Source organism: Acyrthosiphon pisum, chromosome A3 (assembly GCF_005508785.2).
Source record: "Acyrthosiphon pisum isolate AL4f chromosome A3, pea_aphid_22Mar2018_4r6ur, whole genome shotgun sequence".
In the NCBI taxonomy this organism is placed as follows: domain Eukaryota; kingdom Metazoa; phylum Arthropoda; class Insecta; order Hemiptera; family Aphididae; genus Acyrthosiphon; species Acyrthosiphon pisum.
Window position 1 is genome coordinate 9,270,079 of NC_042496.1, and position 12,621 is coordinate 9,282,699.

General features: G+C 31.3%; 2 protein-coding genes across 2 annotated transcripts; one reads left to right on the forward strand and one right to left on the reverse strand.

Annotated features, from left to right (window-relative positions):
- Positions 1-116: 116 nt before the first annotated feature.
- Positions 117-3,571, forward strand: LOC100163823 (methionine aminopeptidase 2). The gene is made up of 8 exons (XM_001945850.4): positions 117-447; positions 509-721; positions 1,623-1,765; positions 1,818-2,055; positions 2,112-2,206; positions 2,271-2,412; positions 2,944-3,249; positions 3,333-3,571. Exons 1-8 carry the CDS (start codon positions 297-299, stop codon positions 3,452-3,454), a joined length of 1,410 nt encoding a protein of 469 aa, XP_001945885.1. The 5' UTR covers positions 117-296; the 3' UTR covers positions 3,455-3,571.
- A 57-nt stretch (positions 3,572-3,628) lies between these two features.
- LOC100159705 (ubiquitin-like protein 4A-like) lies at positions 3,629-6,227 on the reverse strand. Its single transcript, NM_001162601.1, is given in 3 exon segments — positions 3,629-4,006; positions 4,073-4,178; positions 5,927-6,227. Coding segments are annotated over 3 exon segments (420 nt in total). The 5' UTR covers positions 5,975-6,227; the 3' UTR covers positions 3,629-3,740.
- Positions 6,228-12,621: the final 6,394 nt, after the last annotated feature.

The following is a 12,621-nucleotide window of genomic DNA, read 5'->3' on the forward strand; positions in this document are numbered from 1 at the left end:
GTATCTTTTTAATCTGTCCATGTGGGTATCACTGTGTTTAATGATAACCTTGTTGAACTTAATACACTGATAACCGGTAAAATAACCTAAAAAAAAACAAATGTTTTATCAAAATATCAAATAGGAAAAGTTTCGAATTTGTAGTACTGTAGTCTGTATTTGAAATCAGTTGTTCCAATCGGTTTTGTCCTCATTAGTCAATAGCTATTACCAGTCCGATTCGTTCGAAATTCGAATTTAGATTTTTGTTATTGCATTAACTGTTGTCGATTTTTGAGCTCACTTCTCACAGCGGAATGGCTGTAGTATTGGATGACGTAAAGTCAAATGTATTAAAGAAGACTGAAGAAGTGTTCGATGATGACGAACAAGAAGAAGATGTTGAAGATGGACCGACGGTCACAAAGAAGAAGAGGAAACGAAGGAAGAAGAAGACACAAACAAACGGTAAGCAATCAAAAACATTTTTTTTTTTAATTTTTTACGTTTTACCATGTGCAATTTTTAGATGATGGGACAAATACAAAAGAAAAAGATGAAGTTGAAAAAGAAGTGACAAGTGGTGTAACCAATATTAATATGGACGATGAAGCCGAAGCCGAAAAAAAAAAGTCCAGACGCCGTGCAAAAAAGAAGGAAACTAAGGTCGAAGAACCAGAGTCAAAAGAAAAAAAGCAAACTGATCCTCCATCTGTCCCCATACACGAACTCTTTCCAACAAGTAGTTAACCTATCTTAAAAACAACTTTACTTTAAGTTCTATGACCCATGGAGTATTCAAATTTGATTGTTTGTTTATTACTGTTTCTATTGAATGGCCTATGCAATATTCCATTCTTTAAGGCTAGAAAAGTTAATTAATTTCTTCAAGTGTCTCTAAATTGTTGTCATATTTTATTAAAAATCAAATTTTTTTACTCATCAATTTAAAATTAAGAATAATATTCATTAATCTGGTTAGCATACCTATATAATTATAACAAAAATGTTTGAACCTAATCACTAGATTGAAGTGGTGTGATTTTTTTTGATCATGGTCAGATGATTGTTTATCCTATAGTGTTCAAAGATAAGATTAATCAACTATAAACAATACAGGTGTCCCACAATATTTTACAAATTTAAAATTTTTGCCCAAGAAATTTATATTTTAAACTTGTAAATACTTGTTAAAACTATGTATAAAGTTATTTTACAGATAATGATTATTAACAAGGCTGGGCATTAACGAGTTAAAAGTTAAAACGTTAAGTTAATTTAATTAAATTAATTAACTCGTTACTTTTTTTTTCAACATTAACGTGTTAACTTCAAGTTAATTTTATTTCGAAAATATCTAAATGAAGGTTAATTAAAAAAAATATGAGTAACTTTTAACTTAACTCAACTTAAATATTTTAAAATAACTTTAATGAGTTAAAAAAATTGTTAACTTGCCCAGCCTTGATTATTAATGTATGAACCATTAATTAAATCTAATGGGTCTGAAATTTAAATTATTATTGCTTATGAAAACATAATATTTACTATCAGAAAACAATATTGGAGCTTAATACCTATTTTATTTAATTTTTTTTATCTTGTAACTAATTAATTAATATGTATTTACTATGTTATCATAGGTGAGTATCCTGTTGGACAAGAAGTTGAATATGATGGCCGTATGGGTAAACAGCGAATAACAAGTGAAGAGAAACGAGCAATAGAAAGTTCCAAGTATGATGATTACAATGATGCCAGGCGGGCAGCTGAAGCTCATAGACAAGTAAATTTATTTATTTATTATCTGTTATTTAATATTAACTGTGACTTATTAGGTACGAAAACATATTCAAAGCTGGGTAAAACCTGGAATGACTATGATTGAAATTTGTGAAGAGTTAGAGCGATGTTCTAGAGCTTTAATTGGAGAAGATGGACTTAAAGCTGGTCTAGCATTCCCCACAGGATGCTCGAGAAATAATTGTGCTGCACATTATACTCCTAATGCGGGTGATCCTACAGTCTTATTGTATGATGACGTTACCAAAATTGATTTCGGCACACACGTGAATGGTAAATTTGATGTCTTCTTCTCTTTTGAATTCCTTACTTAATTATGTTATTTTTAGGCCGTATAATTGATTGTGCGTTTACTTTGACTTTCAATCCCAAGTATGATAAGCTTGTAGAAGCTGTGAGGGATGCAACTAATACAGGAATAAAAGTAAACTCTGAAGATTAACATTTAGGTATTATAAAAAATAACTTATTGATAATTTAATTGTTAGGCTGCTGGTATCGATGTTAAACTTTGTGAAGTTGGTGAAGCAATTCAAGAAGTAATGGAATCTTATGAAGTTGAGCTTGATGGTAAAACGTATCCTGTTAAGTCAATTAGAAATCTCAATGGCCATTCGATTGATGCATATAGTAAATATAAATTATTAACAATTTAAATTATTTTAGATTATGAGTGAAGAGTTGTATAGCCAGCCAACTCATACTTTGGTTGGTTGGATTTTTTCTAAGGCTACACTTCAATAAACTACATTAACAGTCGAAATTTGCAACTACACAGCTGATATTATAAAGAGTGTTGCTCATGTTCTTAATGGCGAATAAATGTAAAAATTTAAGGAAGTGCAGTATTAAAAAAATAGATAAAGGCATTTACCTTTAGTCAGTACCCTTCACATTGCTTTTCTTATTGAATATTGAAACAAACATTGAAATGTAACGTACCGACTATGATCCTAATAATCAAATCAACGGCCTTATGCGTCAAGCTAACTTCATTCTACCATCCAGTTTTAAGCTAACAATTATAGTTTTTACTGAATTAACATTGTGCTAGCGTGTCAAATTTTATTTTCTACATTTTTTTTATGTCTGCACTTTGGACCTGTCTGTTGAAAGATTCTTGGTACTTACCTCGAATTTGTATTTTTTTTTTTTTTACAGGAATACACGCAGGCAAAACTGTACCAATTGTTAAAGGTGGTGAAGCAACTATGATGGAGGAGAACGAGTTCTATGCTATTGAAACATTTGGTTCCACAGGACGTGGTATTGTCCGTGATGATATGGATACATCTCATTATATGAAAAACTTTGATGCTCCATTTGTGCCACTAAGACTTCAAGCATCGCAAAAATTGCTCGGTACAGTCAATAAGAACTTTGGTACATTGGCATTTTGTAAACGCTGGCTTGATAGGTTGGGCGCAACTAAATATCAAATGGCACTAAAAGACTTATGCGATAAAGGCAAGTTTTTATATTTGTCTAAAACAAAATATACAATTAATATTACTTTATTATTAATTGAATGTAATATTTTATTTGTACAGGAATTCTTGACGCCTATCCACCATTATGTGACATCAAAGGCTGTTATACAGCTCAGTTTGAACACACAATTGTACTTAGACCAACATGCAAGGAAATCATAAGCAAAGGAGATGATTATTAACTCTGAGTAATTTGAGTCAATACAAATATTATGTCGCCAATATTATAACAAATATGTTATTTTAAAATGTTAACCTTTGGTGATAAATTAAATCAATAAATTAAAAAATTAATTTTATGACGTTATAATATTATAAAAACCTATACAAAAAATTGATGAACTACAAGTCAATTAGGCTTAATATTATAATATTATCAATATGTGGATAAAAATAGGTTTATTACTTAATTTATTTATGTTTCCTCATTTTTTTTTTTTTTTACATAATAATATGACTTGGCAGTTATTATTGACTCTTCTGTTGTTCATCATTGGTCAACAATGATTCTGCCATACGCTCGTAGTCATCTAAGCTGAACTGTGTAAGAGAACGGTCAAATTCCTTCATGAATTCTTTTAATACCTTGACTGTATCTTCTGTGCTATAATGTTCTCGTACATGTTTAGTGATCATTTCTTCTAATTCGTCAGTTTTAATGATTTGCGGTTTAACAATTAAGTTCAATCTGGTACCATCCTTTATTTGTGGATAATCAACTAAGGTTTTTTCATCTATAAATATTTTTAAAAAAAGAGGTTATCCCTTATCAATAGAATATAAAATTAAAGAATAATTACCACATAAAGGACGACCGGTAAGCAATAATCTTTGATCTTTAACAGGAACCTTAAGTGCTTCAAATACATGATTTTTTAGCTCTGCTATTGTCATCTCACTTTGAACCTAAAAATGAATTGTTCGCATTAAAATGCAATTAAAAAAAATTACTGAATCACAGAACTATTAGATAATTGGCAATTATAAACATTTATGTGGATTAATCATATAATTTGAAACTTTTTGTGATATAATTAACTTATAAAATGTATGACGTCATCCAATATTTGAACTACAAATAACTCAATGCAATCATGCATTAATGTTAAGGAACGAAATAGTATACAAAAAAAAATAATTATTATTAATAATTCATCATTTATTTAAAATATTATTTAAATTTCATATACTTAGTAAATATAAAAAAAAAAATTATATAAGTATTTAATGGATAGTAACTGTTATCATTTACAGTATATATTTTAGTTATACAATGAATGTTATGATATAAAATGAATTAATGGATTAAAATCATATGAAAACTTGTTGTGAGGCTAGCATGTCTGCGAAAGGTTTTACTAGTCCACGAGTAGCAAAATAGAACACGAGTCCAAAAGTTATTGATATAGGTAAAGCGGGCAGAGCTCGTCTAAATATAGCCAATAATAATAGTGTTAAGCATAATCCAATAAGTATAGCCACAAAGCACGCTAATGTGGTATTCCAGTCTCCATAAGACGACGCTTTGCCCACTAAAACGCTGTAGAATATGAAATCTCCTAATCCAAGTTTGACACCTTTATCATCTTCGTCCATCAGTCTTCTACAAACTCTAACTTCTTCAGTCTGAGGCTGCTGGTGCTCTTCGACCCATGTCCTGGTAAATCCGTTTTGGCTGTCTGTGGTACTATCAATACTATCTGAACGGTTCATCATGTATACTACTGTAGATGAGTAGATTAGTGCAGGAAATATTTGTTCGTTACGCTCCTCGGCCAATTCAACAAGAATACGCAAAGGTCCTCGTGGTGTGAGGACAGCAATCAAGTCCCAAATAGATATAACAAATAGCACAACCCAAGTGGTCCATTCAGGCATGTACTTGATAAACACGAGTGCCATGAGGGCAGCAATGAAAATCAGGTATGATTGCTGGAGTCGCAGTGGGCCTTTCCAGTGTATACATATCATGCCTAGCATACCAATATTCCAGATTATTAAAAAAAATGTTATATAATCCATAGGAATGTTATACGTATGTAAGATTTCCTCGATGTACAGACAAGTAAACATGGACAAGAGAAGCAAGGACGACATGATGAGCCACCCGTGTATTAATTTATAACATCTATATTTGTACAACGCAATTAGGAACACTGTCATAATGATGACGACGGACATCAGTATCAGCGAATTGGCCACAGCGTTTAGCACTTTAGTCGAAGGCTCGGGACTGGTTTCGTGAAATGGCGTATACACCAGGTAAACGTCTTTGACGTTGTAGAATGACACAGAGTTGATCGTGGCCACCACCACCAACATGCACATCGACACGGGTACAAATAGCTTGATGACGTGCTCGGCGCCATACTTGAGCGTTTCTTCTTCTTGGGCCGTCAACGAGTCACGTCGCGACGTTTCCCTGGGGGCCGCGGCAGCCATGAGCGGAATCGTTTCTCTGCGAGTCGGTGACTTGCTGTTGCTGCTGCTGCTGCTGCTTCTGCTGCTGCTTTCGCGCATCAATAGAGCACACAAACAAGGGGAGACGCCAAAGTGTAAGCCTCAATCTACGCACACAGATCTAAGCGCGTGTTCTCACTTCCTCAACAATGTAACAGAAAATAACGTATCGTTTAAAAAGCGCCCATACTCACGTCGAAAGAACATTCCTGTCCGTTAAGTATCTTGATGTTGATTTTCATTGTTTCGCGGACCGTGCAACAATCACTGCATTTAAACCGCAAATCAATACTTGATATATTATGTAGAGGTAGTGTCGTCGAACTCAAAGCGTCATGTCGTGGACATTCGACGATACGCGGTATCTGCCTAGTTGAAAATACACGATTCGAGCGAAACGGCGCAACTCGATCACGATTCACGACAATAATTCCAAGATGATTATTGAAAATCGGAATATAATATGTAAAAAGGCAGCCCGTTGCCGTAGCGGCTGGCTGTCAAGACTCGAGAGTGGGTGATATGAAATAAAACGATACAGTGCAAACAATCATGCAGGATGCATCACCAATAATACATTACGACATAATATTATTTTGCTGAACGATTTGATCGATTATTGTAAAAATACAAAAGCCAAGGATGTTGTATGCGTTTTAGGACTTTGCTAAACGGCGGCAAATTTAAACCTATACACTCGTTAGAAATATTATTATAATAATATATTTAAAACATTATAATTTATTTATGAACATTATAAACCATATTATTACTATTGAATCAACGTTTTAACATTTTAATGTAATTAAGACAATATGGGTAGTTATAGTTTGTTGTTACAAAGCATTAACTAAATAATATAGCAATTTTAAACTAATAATCGAATAATATATCAGTCTTGCAATGATTAAATTATTTTAATTAAAACCTAATTTATTTATCGTTGCTTTAAAATGTATAATATAATACTAAATAATTTATCATCTAAGGGAAAATGCAGGGCAACATAATAATTAAATTTTAAATTTGACAAATTTTGAACTCATTAAATGATATATAAAAAAAAATTGTGACTATGGATTTTTAATATTTTTCATCTGTTATTCAAACAATATATTAAGAGCCTTGTATTAAATGTTCATGCTTTTTTACCCAACAAATAAAATGTTATTGACATTTATAGAAAAAAAAACTTTAAAAATTGGAAACTAAAATTACCCATAAACAAACGAATCAAAATATTTTGAAAATTTTATCGTGTATAGAAAATACAGTGGCGTAGCCAGGGGAGGGGCTGAGGTGGCTGCAGATGCTGGCGACCATTGGGTGACTTCTCCCTCCCGTCAATCAAACCAAATCAAATTTATTTATTGCATAACGCGTAAATACCGATTTTAAATATAAATGTTTGTTCAATAAAAAAAATCTTTTTTGTTCCAGATTGTCGAACTAGGCAACCTATTATGTTTTATGTGCCATTTCATCGTTCCAACTACTCTCAAAACGCTCAGATAGCTAGATTAATGGGCCATGTGAATTGGTAGGTAGGCTAAATTTTAACTTATTTTGTAAAAATAATATTTTCCTTTTTAATATTTATCTTGATAATGTCATAAATAACTTATAATTATACCTTACCTACCAATCTATTACTATATATATATTACGACATTACGTATTAATTTGTTTATATTTGTTCTATATTTTAGATTTACTATATTTCTTTTTTCTTGGGCATTGCATGTTTAAATATATAAATAAATAAATAACAGTATGACCAGATTTTACAAAAGTATATTAAACAAATTGAGGACTTTTAGAATATTGGTTTCTTCATGTTTTATGTTATATTCATTTTAAATGTATAGTGTTGACATAGGCACAAATAGGGGGGGGGGCTTTAGGGGGCTAAGCTCCCCAAAAATGTCCATAGCCCCCCAAACATTTCCTACATTTTGTTTTAAGCTCATTCAATATTATCAAAGTAAGGCCCTATTAGCCCCCCCAAATCTCAAACGCTATTTGCGCCTATGAGTGTTGATAATGTTGTAACTTATAAATATTAACCACGATTTAAGATATACCTATTTAAGGTATATCTTAAATCGTGCTATTAACTTATAAAGTTTTAACTGTGTGTGGTACGAGAGTAACTCTGTTCGCATATTTTATTTTACTAGATATCAAAAAATGACTCCAGCCCCTCACCCCATAACTAACTTAAATACCTAGTTATGCCTAAACTCGTTAAGTATGATAATTAATTGATTTATTATTATGAAACGGGACGAGCCCAATATAAATTTAAATATTTATCTTAATGCTAAAGTACGCAACAGTATAAACTATAAAAACAACAATATAGTGATAAGCATTACATAAATAGGAACTGGTTTAGTCCCCCAAAAGAAACGACGGATCCTAGTTCGCTAATCTCATCATTCGTGATATATAAGACTGTATTTATGTATAATAACATGTAGATACAATACTACAATGTATTACACATAAGTGCTGCGTTTATTTATTAAATAGCAATTAATTATGTACATGTACTAACAAAGGTAAACTATATATAGATCGATTGAATTTTAATGGAACAAATTTCTTACAAAGAAATACGTTAGATTATTTAAGTGTATTAATATTAAAATTAATTAATTACCATACATAATATATAACAAATAAATTATGTAACTTCTTTGACCTTCATAATTATTCTGATTGCTTGGAAAACGTTCCTAGCTGTCCACATTGATACATAAGTGACAAGTGAGGGTGAACCATCAAGGGCCCGTACTCTCCGTTTGCCTATATACAAAAATGTTTTATTTTTATTCACACAAGAATACGCGATTATTGATTAATAAGTTAACTTATAATTGTGTTATGTATATACTATACGGTACCAACTACCAACATTATATAATCTTCGCAGTATAGACTTATCTGAAAGACTGAGCAACGTATAAAATTCAAGACTGACCGCGAGTGTATAAAAATAAATAGGGGTTTTTATATTATAATAATCATTGATCAAGGTCTATTCGGACAAAAAAATCATTCAAAAACTCTTAAACAAAATCTATAGAGTATGGATCTTGTAACAATAAATTAACACAAGCTATGGCTTGTATTTAGTCCTTCGTTGTGTCTTTCTTTTAAAATATATACTTTTCTATAGGTAATATTATTTACAATCTGTCACCTTTTTTATTATGATGTACCCAGGCACGTAGCTAGAAAATGTATATTAGGAATGGGGGGGGGGGGCAATAATTTTGGACCCCTAAATCATTACTCATTTTCCATAATTTGTTTTCCATGAGAAACTTGTAGAGCCTGTAGAGGGCTTCGATCTCCATACTCCCTCAGCCCCTTAGGCAGAATCTCACTAAGAATCTTAATAATTTAAAATTTACCTTTGGTTGGTTGAAAAAATAATTTTCCCATCTAAATAACAATCAAAAATAATTTTTAAGCAATGTAAATTTAACATTTTAACCATACCATACACTATACATGGTGGAACTTATATTTTCAGAGTCAGTAACATCAGATTGAGTTGTACGATTTACCCTCCCCCTGTCTGCGTGCTGTATGTACCTATCTATATAATAAGAAAATTATTTATAACTTACATTGAGTATTCACACTACTGATTTTAAATTAATTACCAAGTTAGGTAATTAAATTTATATTATTATATCTTAAATTTATTTTATCGAAAAAAAAAACATCCGTATAATGAAATTAGTAATGTATAATATATAATTAGTAAAATTCAATCCAAACCTAACCTAACATAGGTCCCGGAAATATTACCAATTCATATCATAATTTATTACATAATATATCCTATTATTATTTATGAATTAGGTATTAGACATATAATTTGTCAGTTGCCACTCTAAGCTCCAATAAAGTAAATATAGGTACCCAAGCCCGGTTAAGACATTTTGAGGCCTAGGGGCCAGAGTTTTAAATGAGGCCCCTGTACGAAAAAAAAATATAATGTATATATTATTTAATTTTAGGTATTTTTATAATAAATATATATAGATATTAGGTACATAGCAATAAATAATGAATATAATGTATCACCACAGACTATATTATAGTCTTTCATATAGTGGTATCACTTTATTTATATATGATAGTATACAAGCTTTTCTCCTCGCTAAACAATCATAGATTTTTTTTTAGCTAGGTAATATTGCACTGTTTTAGCCAATAACGAAAAAAGTAATGAACAAATCTGAGGCCTCTAAATAAATTCCAACTATCGACGCCTGGGGACCATGCCCCCCCCCCCCCTGGACCCCCCTAAATCCGGGCTTGTAAGGTACCCATATAAGTACCTATGGGTACCTATTTGGGCTATTCTCTTAAATGTTCCTAGGTAATTTAAGAAACTTACAAGGTAGTAAGGTACCTATAGAAACCACAGAAAAATAAATAATATGTGTGTCGAATTCTTTATTTTACCCACCTGTTTTTCGTACACTTGTTTTTCTTCTACGGTCATATTATCCCAACTATCTGAAATAATTTTACGAACAAAGTCTGTGGGCAGTCCAGGCTGTGTCCAATGATATAAATTCATCGTCTTTTTTACATAGATCCTTTTTGCTTCACTTTGAGTCCAGGTGGAGTGATGTGCTCTTTTATTTGGTTTATTTGTTTGCTGTATTTAAAACACAAAATAACAGTAAAAACATTTTTTTAAATATGTGCAAGGTGCCTACAAAAATGTTTTAAATGATTAATAATCGTTTAGTTAAGGGGATTCGATACCATGATTTTCTGTTTTTGTCTAACACATGCGCGACATAGTATTTTAGACGTGTTTTTTTCCAAACATATACCAATTGATCTAATGAAGCGATAAGAATTCTAAAAACAGATTTGAATTAGTCATCAAGTCTACTTGAAATCTACTTTCCCACATTTTTGATTTTTTGATTTAAAGTTCTCCGAAAATTTAAATATAACAATTTTTAAATACTCTTTTTTAATATGAAATTTTAAGGAATTTGGGGGATAATATCAAAAATGTGGGAAAGTCGATTTCAAGTAGACTTGACGTCAAATTCAAATCTGTTTTCAGAATTCTTATCGTTTCATTAGATCAATTGGTATGTTTGACAAAAAACACGTCTAAATGCTATGTCACGCGTGTGTTAGTCTAACACTGTTAGACAAAAACAGAAAATCACGGTATCGAATCCCCTTAAAAACATAATTGATCTACTCCATTTTATGTCGAGGCCTTAACGTTTTTGACCAATAATCGGTGGTAAATTACGCATACTTCTGATTTTTGAATGTCCGATTTTAATTTTTATTATATGTATGAATTCTTTTGAAAAATAACTAGGCTTTCTGGGAAGTCGATTTTCAATTTTAAAGCACGATTAAATTTGGATATTTTTTAAAAAATCTCATGAAATAATTGCATTATATTTGTATTTATTTTGGGCTTTATATCAAAAAGTGGTTCCTACAAAGCATAGGAGTCTAGGAGCTTACGAATACAACCTTTTTTTCGAAATTACCATCATACTTCAGGAAGTATATTTAATTTACTACCGCTTTTGGTAGTTTTTATAGGTGATGCATAGAAGAATATATTTCGTTTTCCCGATTTATTGACATGTGCGTACTGCGTGCTAGAATGGCACACAACGGATTCCGAACGAATCTACGCACACTAATCATCATTTACTTCGCACACAACCACACTTCGTAATGAGTATAAGACATCGAATTGCCTATACGCGACCCCTTATTAAATCACCGCCTTAAATCCCCTTAAGTTCTATATTTTTATTATAATATGATATTATATTAGGTAAGCGTCTAAACAAGTTTCACCCGTCCCACTATTCGTTGGCACGAAGACTATTTACTATTTTAAACTGACGGAGGGAGGAATTCTAACTCCATTGACCACTTTATAATTTATAAACCATGGTAAACACTATGTCACTATTATACAGTACTTTGAAATAATAACTTATTATTATGAAAATAGTGCCAATAGTGGGGTACTCAGATTAATAATATACAGTTTAATAAAGTATAATGTATAAAAATATTATAAATAAATGGTAACAAAATGTTTTCTTACTTTACGTATGTTGGGTCGGACAGGAAAGTTGGCGAAAGCAATGGATCCGGGAACAAAATTATCCGGCAGGCTAAAATGTATCGAATCTTCAGACTTTTTATACGGTAAAAGTTTTTGGAGTTGATCAGGAGTCATATCAGGTGACGGATAGTTCTAAATTATGGAAAAGTGTTTACAACTAGGTTAAAATAATATTTGACTAAGAGATTATTATTTTGTACTAAATAGCTAAAAAGGATTCGAAACAACCCGTCTGTAAGGAGTTCTATAAAAGCAATATTTATAGATTAAATTCTGTATATTGTAATATTATAGATATAAATCGATATAAAGGCTAAGTCGATCAATTTGTTTTATACATTTAAAAAAAATACATCATGCCAATCGTATAACGTCAATACATATACGTTTATATGCTCCCGTACGCGTACGGTATATTTAGTATTTACGTCATAAATAAACAGAAGTATTTTATATTATACAAAATAAGGTGTGAAATAGTCAAAATAGTTCATGTGAAAACTCCGTGTTACGCACGTTTGACACGGCAAAATTTCATTCATCAGTTTCAAAAAGTGTGCTGTTAGTTTTAAATTTTAATATTAGAGTGACCATCAATTATCCAATTTAAATGTAAGATTATTATCTAGAGCCTTACGTAGCCACGCAGGCTTTTGTTGATATTATTATTAAGTAAGTTATGCTTATGACCTTTTTGAAACGGCACATTTTAAAATGATTATAACTTACTTAAAA